The following is a 24,263-nucleotide window of genomic DNA, read 5'->3' on the forward strand; positions in this document are numbered from 1 at the left end:
TTGTTTTATGTGCATGCTTTAATGTTTACAAATATTCTAACAGTCACAAGGGGCCCCATTTGATGATGTGAATAGTTTCCACACCTAAACCTTTTGTTTTCAATGATTGTTAATCAAACTGATCAAAAGGCTTGAATAAAAATGATTGACAACATTATTATTTGAAATGGTTGTTTGTTGAATTCAAAGAACATATAATTTCTGTTTAATGTGGCTCTCATGTGTATTGCAAACATGGATCCAAAGTTTTGTAAGATGTGTGATTACGGAGAAAACGTAATATCTTCAGTAATTTTACAGACAATGGACAGTCCGTTTTATAAATAATATATTTTCTTCTGATCATTTCTCTTCCTTGTTCCCTATCTACCTTTCAGCAGATGAGCCAAATCTCTCCTCACTGAGAGTCCTCAGTGCTGCATCTCATCTGGCATACCCCCTGGAGGAGACTTCCCCCTACGACATCAAGTGCAGCGAGCACAACCCAGAGAGCCTTTCTGGTTATGAACACCTGGAGGCTAAAAACTACCTGGACCACACCAGGCCTGGGGGTATCGCCCTGAGCCCCAGGATCGAGATCACTCCGTCACGTGAGCTCTACAGCCATGGACGAGACTCCCTACAGAACCACCCTCTGAACATCAGTCCCCGGCCCACTCTGACCGTCCCTGGCCACGACAGCCTGGTATACCGAGAGCCCCAGTGCCTGAGCCCAGCCAGCAGCAACTCCTCCACCAGCTGGCACTCGGAGAGCTATTCCCCCTGGGCCTCCCCTTGCGTGTCCCCAAGTAGTGGCCAGACCGGGGCCGGAGACCTCTGCCCCCGCTTCCAGAACATCCACACCGGCTCCCCCCGCACATCCCCAGGCACTTCCCCCCGTACTGAGGAGGGTTGCCTCGGCCCCCGTTCGCCCTCCCCATCCATTAGGCCAGGATCCCGCTCCACCTCGCCACAGGGCAAGCGCACCTACGACATGTACAGCAATCCCAGCCTGGTCACTGGGATCCGTTCCCGCAGTCCCTCCCCACACGGGGGCCACGGGGAGCACTCCCAACAGAACGCAAGTGCCCATTATGGGACCCCAAACAGTATGGCTGAGGCCATGAACGGCTACGGCACTGTCCAGCCTGGTCTGGTCCCCACCAAGGTAGTGAAGACGGCCAACCAGGCGTACGCCCTCTACCCAGAGAACCACAGGGAGGTCAACTACCTGGTGTCCTGTGAGCAAGACGTTAAGAGTAAAACTGGGGCGGAGTCCTTCTTTGTGATCCCTCCCATCTGGACCAAGCAGCTGGTCCCCAACCTTTGCAGGTGAATGGTGTAGGAAGCCTGTACTGTATAGATAAAGGGTGCAGTGGAATACTTTCTGCCTAACCAGGGACACACCCATATTATGAATAAGATTTAGTGTCTATTACATTGTATCAGTTATATGACTACATTAGGAGCCACGCTTTAGGAAGCCTAATCACAGACAATTAACCCTTTTTTCCATATCTTATTTCCTGTAGCATCCCATTTTCTTCTCTGCCCCCTCTGGAATGGCCTGTCCCCAGCCATACAGACCAGTACGAGCTCCATGTTGACGTGCAGCCCAAGCCTCATCACCGAGCCCACTATGAGACAGAGGGGAGCAGGGGAGCGGTCAAAGCCCCCACTGGAGGTCATCCTGTCGTCCAGGTACGCCGCTGGCTCTGTATCACTCTTAGAGGAGGTGCGTCTTAAAGGAGGTGCGTTTGGGAACCTTTTTTGGTTCCATGTAGAACGTTTTCAACAAATGAAGAACCATCAAGAACCCTTGAAAGGAATCTACAGTACCTTGCAGCAAAAAGTTAAAACATATCCTAAAACCAAAGAGGGACAGGCGAAGAACCCTTTATGGTTCTAGGTAGCCCATTTTAATGTAGGACACTCTGAATAGGAAGGCCTGTTGCGTGTAATGGTATTTCCTAGTCACCATTACAGCATGTGGTACTACTGCCCCAGGGCCTGGCTTATGAAAATGACTACTGTGTGTTACCGTGTACGCTCTGTCATCCTTTACCTCATCTTTTCTCTCTCCCTCTATCTCTCACTCCTCTCTTTTCTTCCTACCAGCCTGCCACACTCACTGAAATGAGTTATATCTTGCACTGCTGTCTTATACATGGCAGCTAATGTATCCTCACACTAACTCCCATACTTACTACAGTAAAACCTTCCTAGACTATTATTTATTGAATTTTCTATGAACAATATACATTGAGTATACCAAACATTAGGAATGACCCTTTTGCCCTCAGAACAGCCTCAATGTGTCTTAGCATGGGCTCTATAAGGTGTCAAGAGGTCCACAGAGATGCTGACCCATGTTGACTCCACTGCTTCCCACCGTTGTGTCAAGTTGGCTGGATGTCCTTTGGGTGGTGGACCATTCTTGATAAACACAGGAAACTGTTGAGCGTGAAAAACCCAGCAGCATTACAGTTCTTTAAACACTCAAACTGGTGTGCCTGGCACCTACTACCAAACCCCATTCAAAGGCACTTAAATCTTTTGTCTTGCCCATTCACCCTCTGAATGGCACCCATACACAATCCATGTCTCAATTGTCTCAAGGCTTACAAATCCTTCATTACCCTGGCCCCTCACTTTCATCTACACCCCTAACCCTAACCCCTTTACACACTGGTCTCATGACAGTTGTCTCAGGTGACAGGAGTGGTGAACTTTTAGTCAGGCATACTCATATGAAAAACAGAAATGTAAGCTGAACTTAAAGCGCAACTGAAGGCAATAACTTATCTGAGAGAAAATGGCCTTTGTGGTATCGATATTATTCAGAAACATTTATTCTAGTATCAAATTTACTACAAAGTGTAAATATGAACATTTTGGTCATAAAGTGACATGAATACATGGTGTTGAACAAAGGTAGCTGAGTCTGACACAGTGAGTAAAATAGTCTACTGCTGCAAATACTAAACAGGCCATTTGAGAAGCCGGTTGCCATGGTTGCAGTGAGTGAGTCAGAATGAGGGGGACTGGGAAAAGTAAAGTGAAGAGTTCAGTCTGGGACTGGGAGGGAGTTTGGACGTGCCTAGCCAGCCACATGATTGGATGACACCAGGCACAACTCACTGACCGTGAGAGACAGAAAATAGAAAGTGATAAATGCTTCATTTCCACTCGGCCAGGTTCTGACAGTCAACAACCACAAGGAAGCTTTCATTACGTTGCCGTGGAAACGTTAAAATATGAACTGAAAATTATAGGCCCTGCTTAAAATATACAGACGACCGTCAACATGTGGAAATGTCTTCTATTAAAGAGCATCTGAACGCACTGATTCCACATCTATTTCTCTGTTGCTCACTAAGAAAACAAGATTTTTGTCTTGAGGTTTAGTTCGGTGGCAGTTACTGATGTTTGTCCCCCATGTGACACCATAGGAACGAAGCCAGTATCACTTCCTCAAAATAGTCCGAATGAATCTAAGAGAACTCAATAAATCTGTCATTAATTGAGACTTTTTTGTAGAGAAGGTTTAGTCGCACAATTTTACATCTAGCACAGGTGTCTGATGCAGTATTTATCAAGTTAAATGTGAGATATGTTGACTTAGGTACAGTGCATTTGGAAAATTATTCAGACCTCTTGACTTTTTCCACATTCTGTTACATTACCCCCTTATTCCAAAATCACTCTGCACACAATACCCCATAATGACAAAGCAAAAACTGTTTTTTGAAATGTTTGCAAATGTATTAAAATAAATATATTTACATAAGTATTCAGACCTTTTACTCACTACTTTGTTGAAGCACCTTTGGCAGCATTACAGCCTTGAGTCTTCTTGGGTATGGTGCTACATGCTTGGCACACCTGTATTTGGGGAGCTCCTATTCTTCTCTGCAGATCCTCTCAAGCTATGCCGGGTTGGATGGAGAGCGTTGCTGCACAGCTATTTTTAGGTCTCTCCAGGCATGTTCGATCGATCGGGTTCAAGTCCGGGCTCTGGCTGGGTCACTCAAGGACATTCAGAGACTTGTCCTGAAGCCAATACTGCGCTGTCTTGGCTGTGTGCTTAGGGTCGTTGTCCTGTTGGAAGGTGAACCGTCACCCCAGTCTGAAGTCGCGAGCGCTCTGGAGCAGGTTTTCATCTAGGATCTCTGTACTTTTCTCCGATAATCTTTCCATCGATCCTGACTAGTCTCCCAGTCCCTGGCACTGAAAAACATCCCCACAGCATGATGCTGCCACCACCATGCTTCACCGTAGGGATGGTGCCAGGTTTCCTCCAGAAGTGACACTTGGCATTCAGGCCAAAGAGTTCAACCCTGGTTTCATTAGACCAGAGAATCTTGTTTCTCAAGGTATGTCAGTCCTTTAGGTTCCTTTTGTCAAACTCCAAGCAGGCTGTTCCTTTTACTGAGGAGTGGCTTCCATCTGACCACTACCATAAAGGCCTGATTGGTGGAGTGCTGCAGAGATGGTTTTCCTTCTGGAAGGTTCTCCCATCTCCACAGAGGAACTCTGGAGCTCTGTCAGAGTGACCATCGGGTTCTTGGTCACCTCCCTGACCAAGACCCTTCTCCCCCAATTGCTCTGTTTGGCCGGGCAGCCAGTTATAGGAAGAGTCTTGGTGGTTCCAAACTTCTTTCATTTAAGAATTATGGAGGTCACTATGTTCTTGGATTTTGTTTGTACCCTGCCCCAGATCTGTGCCTCAACACAATCCTGTCTTGGAGCTCTACGGACAATTCCATCAACCTCATGGCTTGCTTTTTGCTCTGACATGCATTGTCATCTGTAGCACCTTTATATAGACAGGTGTGTGCCTTTCCCAATCATGTCCAATCAATTGAATTTACCACAGGTGGACTCCAATCAAGTTATAGAAACATCAAGGATGATCAATGGAAACAGGATGCAACTGAGCTCAATTTTGAGTCTCATAGCAAAGGGTCTGAACACTTATGTAAATGTATTTTCAAAAATGTACAAACATTTCTAAAAACCTGTCTTCGATTTGTCATTATGGGGTATTGTTTGTAGATTGATGAGGGAAAAAAAAGATTGAATCCATTTAAGAATAAATCTGTTAACAAAGTCTGATCTGCTGCACTGCTGGGCAGTCTGTCACACTGTCTGTGTATTCTGCAGTTGGATTGGATAGAGTGAAATCGCTGCAGATGTGTATCCCATGTTAGTGGGCAAGTGAGCATTGTTAAAATCAATACCAAACTCTCAAGTCATGACAAACTAATTTACAAACCTCCGTTTTGAACGAGACTGACTTTATGACCAAAATTATCCTATTTACACTTTGTAGTCAATTTTAATACTAGAATAACCATTTCTGAACAATATCAATACCACATAGGCTGTTTTCTCTCAGGGAAGTTGTTTCTTGCCAGTTGTACTTTAAGTTCAGCTTACATTGAACATGTAAAGAAGTGCTGCTAACTCTATACAGTATGTATAAATTGTGTCAAAAGGTAACAAAACGTTACATTTTTGCTTTTCATTTTTTCACATGAGTATGCCTGACTAAAAGCTCATCACTCCTGTCTCCTGAAACACTGTCATGAGACCAGTGTGTGAAGGGGCCACCAATCCATGTGAAAGCTATGATCCCTTAATGATGTCACTTGTTAAATCCACTTCAATCAGTGTAGATCAGTGGTTCGCAAACTTTTTATAGTCCCGTACCCATTCAAACATTCAACCTCCAGCTGCGTACCACCTCTAGAACCAGGGTCAGCTCACTCTCCAATGTTGCTTTTTGCCATCATTGTAAGCCTGCCACACATACTATACGATACATTTATTAAACATAATAATGAGTGTGAGTTTTTGTCACAACCCGGCTCGTGGGAAGTGACACAGAGCTCTTATAGGACCAGGACACTAATAATATAATAATCAATAATTGTTCTCTTTATTTAGCCATCTTACATGTAGAACCTGATTTGTTCATCAAAAATTGTGAATAACTCTCCACAGGTTAATGAGGGTGGGCTTGAATTGATGCACATTACTCTGCAATGTTGGTTGTATTGGAGAGAGTCTGTCTTAAATAATTTTCCATACACAGTCTGTGCCTGTATTTAGTTTTCAGGCTATTGAGGACCGAGAATCCACTCTCGCATAGGTACAGTGCCTTGCGAAAGTATTCGGCCCCCTTGAACTTTGCGACCTTTTGCCACATTTCAGGCTTCAAACATAAAGATATAAAACTGTATTTTTTTGTGAAGAATCAACAAGTGGGACACAATCATGAAGTGGAACGACATTTATTGGATATTTCAAACTTTTTTAACAAATCAAAAACTGAAAAATTCGGCGTGCAAAATTATTCAGCCCCTTTACTTTCAGTGCAGCAAACTCTCTCCAGAAGTTCAGTGAGGATCTCTGAATGATCCAATGTTGACCTAAATGACTAATGAGGATAAATACAATCCACCTGTGTGTAATCAAGTCTCCGTCTAAATGCACCTGCACTGTGATAGTCTCAGAGGTCCGTTAAAAGCGCTGAGAGCATCATGAAGAACAAGGAACACACCAGGCAGGTCCGAGATACTGTTGTGAAGAAGTTTAAAGCCGGATTTGGATACAAAAAGATTTCCCAAGCTTTAAACATCCCAAGGAGCACTGTGCAAGCGATAATATTGAAATTGAAGGAGTATCAGACCACTGCAAATCTACCAAGACCTGGCCGTCCCTCTAAACTTTCAGCTCATACAAGGAGAAGACTGATCAGAGATGCAGCCAAGAGGCCCATGATCACTCTGGATGAACTGCAGAGATCTACAGCTGAGGTGGGAGACTCTGTCCATAGGACAACAATCAGTCGTATATTGCACAAATCTGGCCTTTATGGAAGAGTGGCAAGAAGAAAGCCATTTCTTAAAGATATCCATAAAAAGTGTCGTTTAAAGTTTGCCACAAGCCACCTGGGAGACACACCAAACATGTGGAAGAAGGTGCTCTGGTCAGATGAAACCAAAATTGAACTTTTTGGCAACAATGCAAAATGTTATGTTTGGCGTAAAAGCAACACAGCTCATCACCCTGAACACACCATCCCCACTGTCAAACATGGTGGCAGCATCATGGTTTGGGCCTGCTTTTCCTCAGCAGGGACAGGGAAGATGGTTAAAATTGATGGGAAGATGGATGGAGCCAAATACAGGACCATTCTGGAAGAAAACCTGATGGAGTCTGCAAAAGACCTGAGACTAGGACGGAAATTTGTCTTCCAACAAGACAATGATCCAAAGCATAAAGCAAAATCTACAATGGAATGGTTAAAAAATAAACATATCCAGGTGTTAGAATGGCCAAGTCAAAGTCCAGACCTGAATCCAATCGAGAATCTGTGGAAAGAACTGAAAACTGCTGTTCACAAATGCTCTCCATCCAACCTCACTGAGCTCGAGCTGTTTTGCAAGGAGGAATGGGAAAAGTTTTCAGTCTCTCGATGTGCAAAACTGATAGAGACATACCCCAAGCGACTTACAGCTGTAATCGCAGCAAAAGGTGGCGCTACAAAGTATTAACTTAAGGGGGCTGAATAATTTTGCACGCCCAATTTTTCAGTTTTTGATTTGTTAAAAAAGTTTGAAATATCCAATAAATATCGTTCCACTTCATGATTGTGTCCCACTTGTTGTTGATTCTTCACAAAAAAATACAGTTTTATATCTTTATGTTTGATGCCTGAAATGTGGCAAAAGGTCGCAAAGTTCAAGGGGGCCGAATACTTTCGCAAGGCACTGTACGTTGCTGCAAAGGGCATCAGTGTCTTAACAGCGTGATTTGCCAAGGCAAGAAACTCTGAGCGCAGCCCTATCCGGAAATATGGCAGTGGCCTCTGTTTAAATAACATTTTTACAGAACCGCTTGTTGCAATTTGGATGAGGCTCTCTTGTTCAGATATCGGTAAGTGGACTGGAGGCAGGGCATGAAAGGGATAACGAATCCAGTTGTTTGTGTCATCCGTTTCGGGAAACTACCTGCATAATTGCTCACTCAGACATTGTCCGTAAGCTTGAGTTCATTTGCACACAAATCATAGAATGATGGAAAGACCTGTGTGTTGTCCTTGTTAATACAGACAGAAAAGAGCTCCAACTTCTTAATCATAGCCTCAATTTTGTTCTGCACATTGAATATAATTGCGGAGAGTACCTGTAATCCTAGATTCAGATCATTCAGGCGAGAAAAACTCATCATCATGCAAGCGGTCAGACAAGGGAAAATTATGGTCAGTAAAGAACTTTAGGCTTGTCTCTCAATTGAAAGAAAAAAACATGTCAGGTCCTCCCGGGTGGCGCAGTGGTCTAAGGCACTGCATTACAGTACTAGCTGTGCCACCAGAGACTCTGGGTTCGAGCTCTGGCTCTGTCACAGCCGGCCGCGACCGGGAGGTCCATGGGGCGACGTACAATTGGCCTAGCGTCGTCCGGTTTAGGGAGGGTTTGGCCGGTAGGGATATCCTTGTCTCATCGTGCACTAGCGACTCCTGTGGCGGGCCGGGCGCAGTGCACGCTGCCCAGGTTGCTAGGTACACGGTGTTTCCTCCGACACTTTGGTGCGGCTGGCTTCCGGGTTGGATGCGCGCTGGTTGTGTTTCGGAGGACGCATGGCTCTCGACCTTCGTCTCTCCCGAGCCCGTACGGGAGTTGTAGCGATGAGACAAGATAGTAACTAACAATTGGATACCACGAAATTGGGGAGAAAAAGGGGAGAAAAAAACACACAAAAAACATGTCAATACTTTGCCCCTTTATAACCAGCGCACTTCTGTATGTGTTAAGTGTTACATGGTCGCTGCCCATATCATTGCATAATGCAGAAAATACACGAGAATTCAGGGTCCTTGCTTTAACAAAGTTAACCATACCAACACATCTTCACCACCAAAGTCCATTTGATGTCACAAAGCTGTCCCGTACTTTAAAAATATCCTCTCATGTTGTCCTGGTTTCCAGTGGTTTGCAGAAGAGGATGTCTTCCTTAATTGACCCCCCATAAACATACCAGGAGCCTTGTCAGGCCCGCCACATCTGTTGAGTCATCCAGCTGTAACGCATATAATTCACTGGCTTGTATGTGAAGTAGTAATTGTTTCAAAACATCTCCTGCCATGTCACTGATGCGTCGTGAAGCAGAGTTTGGAGACATTGTCTGTATAGTTTTTTTGGGCCTTTTCCCCCAGCATTGTCCCAGCATCTGAATGAAGTCCTCCACAATAGTATGGGGCTTGCCTTTCCTTGCCACTCAGTAGCTCACCATATAAGATGCTTCTAGCCCCTTGTTCTTAATGGTATCTGTGGCTTTTATACACGTCTTACTTCTCGAAAGTTGTCTTTATTCTCGTTCAAAAAACTCCCATGGCTTATCTTTCAAATTGTCATGTTTAGTTTCTAAATGTCTGCGCAAGAGTGAAGGTTTCCCGTGGAGAGTAATGGCTAATGTGATTGGATGTTAATTATTTGACTAGGCTACCTGTAGTTGACATTGTGTTGTTATTTCGCTGAACACTAGATGGTTAACTTTTATTTTTGGCAGTGAAACGTGGCTCCTCAGGCGAGAAAAGAAACTCGCCCAAATGTATATGTAACGCCTGTCGTCGGAAGGAGTGGACCAAAGCGCATCGTGAAAAGTGTTCATGATTTCTTTTATTATCAAAAAACACTCGAACAAAGTAACAAAACTAATCCAACAGTTCTGTCAGGTAACAGAGACTAAACAGAAAATAACTACCCACAAACACAGGTGGGAAAAGGGCTGCCTAAGTATGATTCCCAATCAGAGACAACGATAGACAGCTGCCTCTGATTGGGAACCATATGCGGCCAAAACAAAGAAATAGACAACATAGAATGCCCACCCAAATCACACCCTGACCTAACTAAATAGAGAAATAACATGTCTCTCTAAGGTCAGGGCGTGACAGTATAGCCCCGTTGGAAAATACAAATGTACTGTTTGAAAATGTGATTAAATTAAAATTAAAAAATATATATATTTTTCATGTGAATCACATTTTTATTTGGCGTACCCCAGTTTGGGAATACCTGGTGTAGATGAAAGGGAGGAGACAGGTTAAATAAGTATGTTTAAGCCTTGAGACATGGATTGTGTATTTACTTATTTATAGGGGACAGTGCACATGAATTAAGATCAATATTACAATAAGGCAAAATTCATGTAAATGTGCCGGGGTTAGCCAAAAGCTAATTTTCACTGTAGGCAGCTAAGGACAATTACAAGGCCACAATACACATACTCACTAAAACAATACAAAATACAAATACATTACATCCAATAATATATAATTCTTTGTGTGCCATTCAGAGGGTGAATGGGCAAGACAAAAGATTTAAGTGCCTTTGAACGAGGTATGGTAGTAGGTGCACCAGTTTTAGTGCGTCAAGAGCTGCAACACTGCTAGTTTTTTCATACTCAGTAGTTTCCGACACCTTGTAGAGTCCATGCCCCGATGAATTGAGGTTGTTCTGAGGGCAAAAGAGGGTGCAACATAATATTAGGAATGTTTTGTACACTCAGTGTATACACAGACACACATACATACACACAGATGCAGATTAGTGGAGAGACCAGCAACTACCTTGGAAGGAAGCATGCAAAAACCACAAAGCGTGAACTTGCAACTAAAAGTATCTGTCTAAAAAGTAATGAGCTTGACACTGTGTTTGTGCGTGTGTGTGTGACAGAGACATAGGGGGTTTAGTAGTGTGAGTTAAAAGAGAAGTACGTAAAGTGTAGACGTCTGAGGTTGCAAGCAGACATTATTTAGCTCAATATTGTCGACAACTCGGCCTACAGCTTATTTGCAATTTTATGTAATAACTTTGATAAACATTTATGATTAGGAGTTTTACATCATTTTATAAACATGTATTTTCTATGTGGCCACCTCCAATTCACCAGACCTCTCCACTGTATAGAAACTTGAGAAGTACTGGAATTAACGTAGACCTTGCCTTCTTTCTTTTGTCTTGAATGTGTCCGTGGAACATTGGCTCACGGGGTAAAGCTAAGGCTTTGGCAGCCTAATTTTCTCATAATCGAACAAGTATTCCAGTGAATCATAGTTATTCCTACGTAGCTCTTTTGAATTCCATTTACTTTAGGACAAACAGAAACCATCCTCCGACAGGGCCGTCCAATTTAAAAAAATATTTTTTTTAAAGTTCAAGCTCATTTACTATTAGCTATACAATTAGCCGCTACACATTAATCCTTAAGAGTTTATTAAACGCACCCATGCGTAAATCTAAGTAAGATCATTAAAAAAATCCCCATTACAATCCGACAGTTTAAGCTAGAGATAACATCCGCCTATGTCGGCCTTCCGCATTTGAGGTGGAAGGTGGCAGAGCTACAGCGGTGTTTGTCAGACCATGACAAAAAGAAAATCAGTCTTCTCATTTCTCATTTTTGTGGCAACAAAAATAAGGGGTTAAATATGTTTCCAAAAAAATGCACAAATATTTACTGAGCTTTCTTATGTCTTCTAGATATAGGACAAACACTTCAAAACCATATTCCTTATGATACATTTTTTAGGTGGGGGTGAAGTGACTATGCATAGATAATAAACAGCGAGTAGAAGCAGTGTACAAAACAAATGGGGGGGGTCAATGTAAATAGTCCAGTGGCCATTTGATTAATTGTTCAGCAGTCTTATGGCTTGGGGGAAGAAGCTGTTGAGGAGCCTTTTGGTCCTAGACTTGGTCCTAGACTTACTTGCGGTGCGGTAGCAGAGAAAACAGTCTATGGGTGACTGGAATCTCTGGAATCTCTGACAATTTTATGGGCTTTCCTCTGACACTGCCTATTATATAGGTTCTGGATGGCAGGAAGCTTGGCCCCAGTGATGTACTGGGCCGTACACACTACCCTCTGTAGCACCTTACGTTCAGATGCCGAGCAGTTGCCATACCGGGCGGTGATGCAACCAGTCAGGATGCTCTCGATGGTGCAGCTGTAGAACCTTTTGAGGATCTGAGGACCCATGCCAAATATTTTCAGTCTCCTGAGGGGGAAAAGGTTTTATTGTGCCCTCTTCATGACTGTCTTGGTGTGTTTGGACCATGATAGTTCGTTGGTGATGTGGACACCAAGGAACTTGAAACTCTCGACCCACTCCACTACAACCCCGTCGATGTTAATGGGGGCCTGTTCGGCCCGCCTTTTCCTGTAGTCCACGATCATCTCCTTTGTCTTGCTCACATAATATGATATCTGAGCGAGAGTGACTAACAAAATCAGTGGGGGCCATCGGTAATTCGGCCATGATTACAACAAGTGTAGAAAGCTGGCTAGACTAATTAGACTAATTTACCAATCAACATTATTTCAACTGACATGGGCTAATTGAGGGACTGTCAGTGAGTGGCATGTAACAAGACGAAAACTGCTTCAACAAAGTTTTGAAATTGCACCTTGTGTATTCTACTATTCTAACTCTCAACAGTAAATTGAGACTCGACTGAATAGTAATGTTGAGGATTGGAAAATACTAATGTTTCCAGCAGTGTGTGTGTCTACCAGGGTGTAAGCTTTATGTTCAGCCTAAACTGTTATCAGCAAACTGGCAAAAAAATACATCTAGTTATTGGCAAAATAATGAGAAAAAACCACCATTATATAAATTCAACTATATAATAAAACACTGGGTACCTACCAGTTTTTGTGCAGTGTATATAAGGAGTGAAAAAGAACAGGTAGAGTAGAAATGTTCTTTACATTTTAAAATGACACATTATAAAAAGTGTGAACATCTTGACTTTGTTTTATTAATGTTTTATTGGAGTTTCCTCTGGTGTTTCTTCCAGTTGCATGGCTACAGGGGTAAGGAGCCCCTAGGCCTTCAGATCTTCATCGGGACTGCAGACGACAGGATCCTGAAGCCTCACGCCTTCTACCAGGTCCACCGCATCACAGGCAAGACGGTCACCACCACCAGCTACGAGAAGATTATCAACTCCACCAAAGTTCTGGAGATCCCTCTGGAGCCCAAGAACAACATGAAAGCGATGTGAGAGTAGCTAGAGTAGTGACACATGCCGAACACCACCCATACAGAGCAGTGTCTTTTGCAGAACTGGGTTCAAATAGTATTTGTTTTCTTCTAACCTTTTGGGCATTTTTACTCAGCCTGTCTCCAGTGCCACAAGATGGGCATGATAGATTTGCACTGATAACATGATTCTATTGGTTCCATTGTGCCAGGCTTGCTCAATCAAGGATATGAATGAAAAATAACATACTAATTGAACACATATCGGTTGTAATCATAATGCAACATTTGTGTACCGGTACAGGATTTACAGTAGATCTCATATTGGTGTGTTTCTCACAGAATCGACTGTGCTGGGATCCTGAAGCTCAGGAATGCTGACATTGAGCTAAGGAAGGGCGAGACGGACATCGGACGGAAGAACACTCGTGTGCGCCTGGTCTTCCGTGTCCATATACCCCAACCCAATGGGCAACACATCTCACTGCAAGTTTCCTCCCATCCAATCGAGTGCTGTAAGTACTATAAATCCAACACGTTTTATCTTTTTATTTCACCTTTATTTAACCAGGTAAGCTAGTTGAGAACAAGTTCTTATTTACAACTGCGACATGGTCAAGATAAAGCAGTGCTACACAAACAACAACACAGAGTTACACATGGAATAAACAAGGGTACAGTCATTAACACAATACAAAAAAAAGAAAGTCTATATACAGTGTGTGCAAATGGCGTGAGGAGATAAGGCAATAAATAGGCCATAGTAGCGAAGTAATTACATTTGAGCAAATTAACACTGGAGTGATAGATGAGCAGATGATGATGTGCAAGTAGAAATACTGATGTGCAAAACAGCAGAAAGTAAATAAAAACAATATTGGATGAGGTAGGTAGATTGGGTGGGCTATTTACAGATGGACTATGTACAGCTGCAGTGATCGGTTAGCTGCTCAGATAGCTGATGTTTAAAGTTAGTGAGGGAAATATAAGTCTCCAGCTTCAGCAATTTTTGCAATTCGTTCCAGTCACTGGCAGCAGAGAACTGGAAGGAAAGGCGGCCAAAGGAGGTGTTGGCTTTGGGGATGACCAGTGAGATATACCTGTTGGAGCGCGTGCTACGGGTGGGTGTTGTTTTCGTGACCAGTGAGCTGAGATAAGGCGGAGCTTTACCTAGAATAGACTTATAGATGACCTGGAGCCAGTAGGTCTGGCGACGAATATGTAGAGGGCCAGCTGACTAGAGCATACAGGTCGCAGTGGTGGGTGGTATAAGGGATTTTGGTAACAAAAACGGATGGCACTGTGATAGACTGCATCCAGTTTGCTGAGTAGAATATTGGAAGCTATTTTGTAGATGACATCCCCGAAGTTGAGGATCGGTAGGATAGTCAGTTTTAGTAGGGTAAGTTTGGCGGCTTGAGTGAAGGAGGCTTTGTTGCGAAATAGAAAGCCGATTCTAGATTTGATTTTGGATTGGAGATGTTTAATAAGGAGAGTTTACAGTCTAGCCAGACACCTAGGTATTTGTAGTTGTCCACATATTCTAGGTCAGAACCATCCAGAGTAGTGATGCTAGTCGGGCGGGCGGGTGCGGGCAGCGAACGGTTGAAAAGCATGCATTTGGTTTTACTAGCATTTAAGAGCAGTTGGAGGACACGGAAGGAGTGTTGTATGGCATTGAAGCTCGTTTGGAGGTTAGTTAACACAGTGTCCAGAGAAGGGCCATGTCATTCTATATGTCATAAACCTATGATTTTATTTTATGTATAATTCTGTCTATGCGTTCTATAGCCTACTATAGGTGTGTCCTAAAGGGTGGTTTAGGTTTAACATGTGCTTGTATGTTGATTTTACACAGTGCAGTATATTTCCAGCTATGTTTCTTCTTGCCTGTTTTATTTGGACTGATGTTAACCAGAGGTAACACACATAGTAAGCGGGACTATATTTAAATGGGCTGGGAGTAGTACTGATGGTCCAGGCACACGGACATACAAAGCCTCTTTTATGATTAGGCTTGACAGCCTTTTTAGTTGCACTGACTCTCCTTCACCAGCTCTATGCACACTCAAGGGACTCTACCCACACACTTGCACATACTACACTAACACTCCAACACACACACAGATGCACACACACACACTACATATGCTCATGCACACAAAACACACACACACAGGTATATTGATGCCACACACTCACACAATCCCACATACACAACACGTTCACACTCGTCACATACGCTGCTGCTACTCTCTTTATTATCTATCCTGAATGCCTTGTCACTTTAACACTACCTACATGTACATATATGAGAACTTGTTCTCAACTGGCCTACCTGGTTACATTTTTAAAAATGAGAAAACATTATCTCAATTACCTCATACCCCTGCACATTGACTGGTACTGATATATAGCCTCATTACTGTTATTTTGTTGTGTTACTACAAAAACATTTTTTTACCCATTTTCTTACTTTTGAACTCTGCATTGTTGGGAAAGGGCTTGTAAGTAGGCATTTCACATGAATGTCTAAACCTGTTGGGTGGCAGGTAGTATAGCGGTTAAGAGTGTTGGGTGGTTAAGAGCTTTGGGCCATTAACCGAAAGGTTGCTGGTTCGAATCCCTGAGCAGTCAAGGCAGTTAACCCCCCAAAACTGCTCCCTGGGTGCCTTATGATGTTGATTAAGGCAGCCCCCAGCAGCGGTCTGATTCAGAGGGGTTGGGTTAAATGCAGAAAACACATTTTGGTTGAATGCATTCATTTGTTCAACTGACTTAGGTATCACCTTTCCCTTCCCTGTTGTATTTGGCGCATGTAACAAATTTGATTTGGTTCTCTCAACCCTTAACACTGTGTGTGTATGTGTATGTTTACGATTATGTAGTGCTAGCATCACCGAACCCCCCCAAAAATCCGGTGCAAAGTTGTATTTGCACAATCATACTATAACACCCCCAGCACATCTGTCAAAATGGCCGATAAGTAAGCGAAACTGTCCGTCAGTGATGTGGATGAAGAGACTAGCCTCCAGGTATCAACCTCAGTGTACTCACAGTATATTAGACTGTCCAAAGGTCACTTCACAAGCTTCAGTGGAGATTGAATTTCAGTAATTAAGGCAGGACGATGACGATAAGCTTGAGGAAGTAACTACACCGTTCATGTGTACTAAATGTTTTAAAATTTAATTGCCACACAAACTACTCTAGAAGTAAACATGAAACAGTTAAAACGAGAGCAACTGCCCTTCTCATTCATTACAAGTGATTAATTTGGTCCCTTTGTAACTCAAGCATGCTATCTGGCATGAATCAACTTCAGACTGCCGACAGTTGATCCAAAGGAATAAGGTCAGTCACTATAGATAGCAAGAGAAGCGCTGAGTCATTTAATGCTGTAATGTAATGGTTCCCCAACCCTGGATGCCTCCCTATGGGACCCGAGAGTGACACAGCAGTCTAAGGCACTGCATCTCAGTGCAAGAGGCGTCATTAGAATCCCTGGTTCGAATCAAGGCTGTATCACATCTGGCTGTGATTGGGAGTCCCATAGGGCGGTGCACAATTGGCCCAGTGTCGTCCGGATTTGGCCAGGATAGGCCGTCATTGTAAATAAGAATTTGTTCTTAGCTGACTTTCGTAGTTAAATAAATATTACAAAAATAATGACTATTATTATTCCCATTCAAGTTGATGGCTTTATGCACAGGTGACCATATTGAATGTACCCATGAGTGTTCCAGTTGAATTGCCATGGTCTGAGGAGCTTTTCCCATTCTAGTAATTATATTTCTATGGCTGCCTCTATTCTATTTCTATGGCTGTCTCTGGCCGTAGCTTCCTGATTAAGCTATCAGTCCAGGAAATCTACCGTTCCAGGAGAGAACACACTACAGTAGCCGTTCAGTGTCTACTTCACATACAGGTCACAGGGTTTGTTGAACATATGCCAACATACGCTCCATTGCGTAATGATGATAGTGTTGGAGAGGTCCATCCTCCATATTTCTTCTTCCTCCTCCCCTCTGCCCCTTTCTGTACTGTAGGTTACACTCTGCACTCTGTCATTTGTTTCCACTGGACTGTGTCCCACTTCCATGATGTGCTCTGTGTGTCCAGGCCTCTAGCGTGTAGCCGCAATTTACATTACAACCTTCATTCATATCCTCCCACTGCACTAAATGTACTGCACTGTACCAAGTCATTGGCCTATATTAATGTTTACACAAATCTTATATTTAGACAAATATTTGAAATACACAATGAGGAAATATGGTTTTGAAATGAGTCGTGACAAGCCTCATTCATTGAAATCTGTCAACAATTACCTTGTGAGTTCAAAGCAAATATCAACCTGAGATCAAACTGACCTACCACAGAGTGTGTAATGTCAAGTCATAATACCATGCTCAGTCTGCTGTTCTGCAGCCCAGCGGCCAGTTCTCTACCCACTACCCCAACATGACCTGTCAGTACCACAGATTGTGTAACGTCATGTTCTCTCTTCCGTCACACAGCCCAGCGGTCGGCCCATGAGCTACCAATGGTGGAGAAACAAGACATGGATAGCTGCTCTGTCCTGGGAGGTCAGCAGATGATCTTGACGGGACAGAACTTCAGCTCTGACTCCAAAGTCATCTTTATGGAAAAAACCCATGGTGAGTATTCAGCCAACACCTCTGAGGGAGGGAGGAAATGATAATGGCATGGTCCATGTGCTGTATGATGTGCCGCCTCATCTATTTAAAATGTTATGGTTATTTTGATCCAGGAAAATGTTTGGCAGTATTCGTCTAACAGCTGCCAGATTCTGTTGCAAAAAACCTTTTGCATTATGTGCCAGAAGGGTTGCAAAAGTATTTACCCTCATAAACCAGCCATGATAATCAGACTTACAGTTATTACCCATGCTTTTAACACCACAGTCCTTTATTATTACATTACTCTCTTGCAGGGTTGGGGTCAATTCCATTTTAATTCCATTCAATTCAGAATGTAAACCCAATTCCAATTTAACATTTTCCTAATTGAAAAGGATTGAATAGAATTGGAATTGGAATTTCAGTGTACTTCCTGAATTGACTGGAATTGAAATGGAATTGACCCCATCCCTGCTCTCATTTTGGAATGGCAGAATCACCATTACAACACAGATGGTCAGATATTGCTGTATGAATCAATGTGACTGAGTAATAGTGACAAAGGCCAGCGTGCTTTCTCTGTCATTTGAATCCTGACCTTTCCTCCTCACTCACCGCTCAGATATTTGCATTCAGATTCCTCCTGATACTAAACAGTGGTGTCCTTTTTCAGATAAGAAGCTTATCACAGCAAGGTTTTGTTGTAGGTTTATTTTAGACTTCACCCAATTATTCAACAAGCTGACAGTATTAGTATCGAGTGCAGATTGTTCATGTGCTTCATTGACAGTTTACAGGATTGTACACTGTACATAAGAGATGTACTTTTTTTGTCATAGTAAAAAAAAAAAATGTTTTATTGTCACATACACCAGATAGGTGCAGTGACCTGTGTTCGTTTACAGGGTCAGCCATATACAGTTGAAGTCGAAGGTTTTACGTACACTTAGGTTGGAGTCATTAAAACTAGTTTTTCAACCACTCCACAAATTTATTGTTAACAAACTATATTTTTGGCAAGTCGGTTAGGGACATCTACTTTGTGCATGACACAAGTCATTTTCCCAACAATTGTTTACAGACAGATTATTTCACTTGTAATTCATTGTATCACAATTCCAGTGAGTCAGAAGTTTACATACACTAAGTTGACTGTGCCTTTAAACAGCTTGGAAAATTCCAGAAAATGATGTCAATGCTTTAGGAGCTTCTGATCGGCTAAATAATGTAATTTGAGTGAATTGGAGGTGTGTCTGTGGATGTATTTCAAAGCCTACCTTCACACTCAGTGCCTCTTTTGCTTGACATCATGGGAAAATCAAAAGAAATCAGCCAAGACCTCAGAAAAACATTGTAAACCTCCACAAGTCTGGTTCATCCTTGGGAGCAATTTCCAAACACCTGAAGGTACCACGTTCATCTGTACAAACAATAGTACGCAAGTATAAACACTATGGGACCACGCAGCCGTCATTCCACTCAGGAAGGAGACGCGTTCTGTCTCCTAGAGATGAAGGTAGTTTGGTGCGAAAAGTGCAAATCAATCCCAGAACAACAGCAAAGGACCTTGTGAAGATGCCGGAGGAAACCGGTACAAAACTATCTATATCCACATTAAAACGAGTCCTATATCGACATAATCTGAAAGGCCACTCAGCAAGGAAGAAGCCACTTCTCTGAAACCACCATAAAAAAGCCAGACTACAGGTTGCAACAAAGATCGTACTTTTTGGAGAAATGTCTTCTGGTCTGATGAAACAAAAATAGAACTGTTTGGCCATAATGACCATCGTTATGTTTGGAGGAAAAAGGGTGGGGCTTTCAAGCCGAAGAACACCTTCCCAACCGTGAAGCACGGGGGTGGCAGCATCTTGTTGTGGGGGTGCTTTGCTGCAGGAGGGACTGGTGCACTTCACAAAATAGATGGCATCATGAGTGAGGAAAATTATGTGGATATATTGAAACAACATCTCAAGACATCCGTCAGGAAGTTAAAGCTTGGTCACAAATGGGTCTTCCAAATGGACAATCACCCCAAGCATACTTCCAAAGTTGTGGCAAAATGGCTTATGGACAACAAAGTTAAGGTGTTGGAGTGGCCATCACAAAGCACTGACCTCAATCCTATAGAAAATGTGTGGGTAGAACTGAAAAAGCGTGTGCGAGGAAGGAGGCTTACAAACTTGACTCAGTTACACCAGCTCTGTCAGGAGGAATGGGCCAGAATTCATCCAACTTATTGTGGGAAGTTTGTGGAAGGCTACCCGAGACATTTGACCCAAGTTAAACAGGCAACGCTACCAAAAAGTAATTGAGTGTAATATGTAAACTTTTGACACACTGGGAATGTGATGAAAGAAATAAAAGCTGAAATAAACATTCTCTCTACTATTATTCTTACATTTTACATTCTTAAAATAAAGTGGTGATCCTAACTGACATAAAGATGGGAATTTTTACTAGAATTGAATGTCAGGAATTGTGAAAAACTGAGTTTAAATGTATTTGGCTAAGGTGTAGGTAAACTTCCGACTTCAACTGTAAATATGCCGCCCCTGGAGCAAATTAGGGTTAAGTGGCTTGCTCAAGGGAACATTGACAGACTTTTCACCTTGTTGGCTCGGGTATTTGAACCAGCAACTCTCGATGGGCCGAGAGTGGGTAGCTATGAAATGTGGGCTCTCTGTGGGCCGAGTGTGGGGAGCTATGAGATGTGGGCTCTCTGTGTGCTGAGTGTGGGGAGCTATGAGATGTGGGCTCTCTGTGGACTGCTTTAGCTAAAACTTGGATTTCTTCTCTACACTTTTTTCACTGGGCTTTCTTGCTGCTGGTTTACAACACACTGCAGTAATGTATAGTATTGGAGACGGAAAGAAAAATAAAGAAAAAAAGAATATCTACTTAGAAGAGGGATTGCCATTGTGCTGTAGAGGTTCTCCACATGACACAGAGTTCTGGAACAGTGAGCCAATGAAATCCCTTTGAATGGGACACAATTGGCTCTGGCTGGGCCTTCTCTGGCTCTAGGATACACACACACACACACACACACACACACACACACACACACACACACACACAATTCCCAGAGATACACAAAAATACTAGAGGTATCCAGTAGAGTAGTTTTGGAACAAAACACAAAAAATATATAAACACCAAGACAGCAGCAGTCATCACCTGTCGTTACTGTGTACTGAAACGGGGCGAGTTAACCATAAAACAAGAGAAAAAATAAAATAAAGAAATCTTGGCAATATTCATGGAATCCACCTCTGTACTGCTGACTAATTTCAGTGTATGTGCCTTTCATTTGTGGTCTGACATGGGGTTTCCAACACAGTTTTAAAATGATATCAGGCCGCTGAATACTGGATTTCTTTCCATTTGAGAAAATAGGTAGGCTGTTAATTTTGAAAAGGTGGTCAATCTATTTTAAATGTAAAAATGTTGATAACAATGGTTCTTTTTGTTGGTTATTTGTGTGTTTTGGAGAGGAATTCATCTTGAAACATAAGTTGTGTTCTACTAGGGCACCTATGTTTCATGTCTCAGATAGCCCACAAAAGCCAGCATGAATAGAATGCAAGAATTTACTCATATTTGCCATATTCTAATAATTATCTTGTGCCTACTTATTACCACGGTCTGTGCCATAGTGTAACTTGCACTCACGTAGGCCGAGGATCTGAAACAATTTGATGGTGTAACTTCAAATTCCAATGTGAAGCAATTCAGGCATTCTTCAAGTCTAGACAATCTTTGTGCTGCAAAGAAACATTGTCTTTTATTGTTGAATAAATGTTTTTTTCAAGCAGTAGGTATTTAGAATTAAATGTGGAGTGGAGCTTTATAGTTGGTAACATCACCCGTGTACCTTCAAAATTACAGTATTCAGCAATCATAATTTATTTAAAAAACACACATTTGTCACGATAAAGAAAGGAAAACAAAAGAAAATTCCACCCCTGTCGAACGGATAAAAATGCATTAGATCTTTAAAACAAAATCTCCCATAGAGTGCCTTGCAAAAGTATTCATTCCCCTTGGCGTTTTTCCTATTTTGTTGCATGTAATTTAAATTGATTTTTATTTGAATTTCATGCAATGGACATACACAAAATAGTCCAAATTGGTGAAGTGAAATGAAAAAAATAAATTGTGTCAAAAAATTCAAAAAAATGGAAAAGTGGTGCGTGCATATGTATTCAGCCCCTTTGCTATGAAGCCCCTAAATAAGATATGACACAACCAATTACCTTCAGAATTCACATAATTAGTTAAATAAAGTCCACCTGTGTGCAATTTAAGTGACACATGATCTGTCACATGATCTCAGGATACATGTGTATATACAGTTGAAGTTGTACATTTACATACACCTTAGTTTTTCACAATTCCTTACATTTAATCCTAGTAAAAATTCCCTGTCTTAGGTCAGTTAGGATCACCACTTTATTTTAAGAATGTGAAATGTCAGTATAACAGTAGAGAGAATGATTTATTTCAGCTTTTATTTATTTATTTCATCACATTCCCAGTGTGTCAGAAGTTTACATACACTCGATTTGTTTTTGGTAGCATTGCCTTTACATTGTTTAACTTGGGTCAAATGTTTCGGGTAGCCTTCCAAAAGTTTCCCACAATAAGTTGGGTGAATTTTGGCTCATTCCTCCTGACAGAGCTGGTGTAACTGAATCAGGATGTAGGCCTCCTTGCTCGCACACGCTTTTTCAATTTTGTCCACATATTTTCTATAGGATTGAAGGACTTTGATGTCCACTCCAATACCTTGACTTTGTTGTCCATAAGCTATTTTGCCACAACTTTGGAAGTATGCTTGGGGTCATTGTCCATTTGGAAAACCCATTTGCGACTAAGCTTTAACTTCCTGACTGAAGTCTTGAGATGTTGCTTCAATACATCCACATAATTTTCCTCACTCATGATGCCATCTATTTTGTGAAGTGCACCAGTCCCTTCTGCAGCAAAGCACCCCCACAACATTTGCCTCCCCGTGCTTCAATTTTGTCATGATGTCAATGGCCAAACAGTTCTAGGCATTTCTCCAAAAAGTAAGATCTTTGTCTCCATGTGCAGTTGCAAACCATAGTCTGGCTTTTTATGGCAGTTTTGGAAATACATCCACATATACACCTCCAATTGACTCAAATGATGTCATTTAGCCTATCAGAAGCTTCTAAAGTCATGGCATAATTTTCTGGAATTTTCCAAGCTGTTTAAAGGCACAGTAAACTTAGTTTATGTAAACTTCCGACCCACTGGAATTGTGATACATTGAATGATAAGTGAAATAATCTGTCTGTAAACAATTGTTGAAAAAAATACTTGTCATGCACAAAGTAGATGTCCTAACCAACTTGCCAAAACTATAGTTTGTTAACAAGAAATGTGTGAAGTGGTTGAAAAATGAGTTTTAATGACTCCAACCTAAGTGTATGTAAACTTCTGACTTCAACTGTACACCTGTTCTGAAAGGCCCCAGAGTCTGCAACACCACTTAGCAAGGGGCACCACCAAGCAAGCCGCACCATGAAGACCAAGGAGCTCTCCAAACAGGTCAGGGACAAAGTTGTGGAGAAGTACAGATCAGGGTTGGGTTATAAAAAAATATCAGAAATCTTGAACATCCCACGGAGCACCATTAAATCCATTATTTAAAAAATGGAAAGAATATGGCACCACAACAAACCTGCCAAGAATGGGCCGCCCACCAAAACTCACTGACCAGGCAAAGAGGACATTAATCAGAGAGGCAACAAAGAGACCAAAGATAACCCTGAAGGAGCTGCAAATCTCCACAGCGGAGATTGGAGTATCTGTCCATCGTTCCACTTTAAGCCATACACTCCACAAAACTGGGCATTACGGAAGAGTGGCCAGAAAGAGCCATTGCTTAAAGAGAAAAATAAGGAAACACGTTTGGTGTTTGCCAAAAGGCATGTAGGAGACTCCCCAAACATTTGGAAGAAGGTACTCTGGTCACATGAGACCAAAATTGAGTTTTTTGGCCATCAAGGAAAACGCTATGTCTGGCGCAAACCCAACTCCTCTCATCACCTGAGAACACCATCCCCACAGTGAAGGATAGGGGTGGCAGCATCATGCTGTGGGGATGTTTTTCATCGGCAGGGTCTGGGAAACTGGTCAGAATTGAAGGAATTATGGATGCCGCTAAAAAATTATTGAGGGAAACCTGATTCCAGAGATTTGAGACTGGGACGGAGGTTCACCTTCCAGCAGGACAATGACCCTAACCATACTGCTAAAGCAACACTCGAGTGTTTTAAGGGGAAACATTTAAATATCTTGGAATGGCCTAGTCAAAGCCCAGACCTTAATCCAATTGAGAATCTTTGGTATGGAACCCATCCAACTTGAAGGAGCTGGCGAAGTTTTGCCTTGAAGAATGGGCAACAATCCCAGTGGCTAGATGTGCCAAGCGTATAGAGACATACTCCAAGAGACTTGCAGCTGTAATTGCTGGAAAGGTGGCTCTACAAAGCATTTTTGGACACCGATTTGGCCGATTTTGTTTTTTTAAATATATTTTTTTAAAT

At 42.2% G+C, this 24,263-nt stretch overlaps 1 protein-coding gene across 5 annotated transcripts in view; it reads left to right on the forward strand.

Moving 5' to 3' along the window:
* Window positions 1–24,263, forward strand: part of LOC112216305 (nuclear factor of activated T-cells, cytoplasmic 2) — a 55,251-nt gene that overhangs the window by 4,807 nt on the left and 26,181 nt on the right. For 3 of the 5 annotated variants that reach the window (XM_024376198.2, XM_024376195.2, XM_024376197.2), the window contains exons 2-6: window positions 378–1,311; window positions 1,512–1,680; window positions 12,855–13,057; window positions 13,382–13,554; window positions 17,560–17,700. In XM_024376198.2, coding sequence (XP_024231966.1) covers window positions 378–1,311; window positions 1,512–1,680; window positions 12,855–13,057; window positions 13,382–13,554; window positions 17,560–17,700 — 1,620 coding nt within the window. The remainder of the gene's footprint in view (window positions 1–377; window positions 1,312–1,511; window positions 1,681–12,854; window positions 13,058–13,381; window positions 13,555–17,559; window positions 17,701–24,263) is intronic. The other 2 variants (XM_024376199.2, XM_024376196.2) reach the window with 1 other exon arrangement.

Source organism: Oncorhynchus tshawytscha, linkage group LG16 (genome assembly GCF_018296145.1).
Source record: "Oncorhynchus tshawytscha isolate Ot180627B linkage group LG16, Otsh_v2.0, whole genome shotgun sequence".
Lineage (NCBI taxonomy): Eukaryota > Metazoa > Chordata > Actinopteri > Salmoniformes > Salmonidae > Oncorhynchus > Oncorhynchus tshawytscha.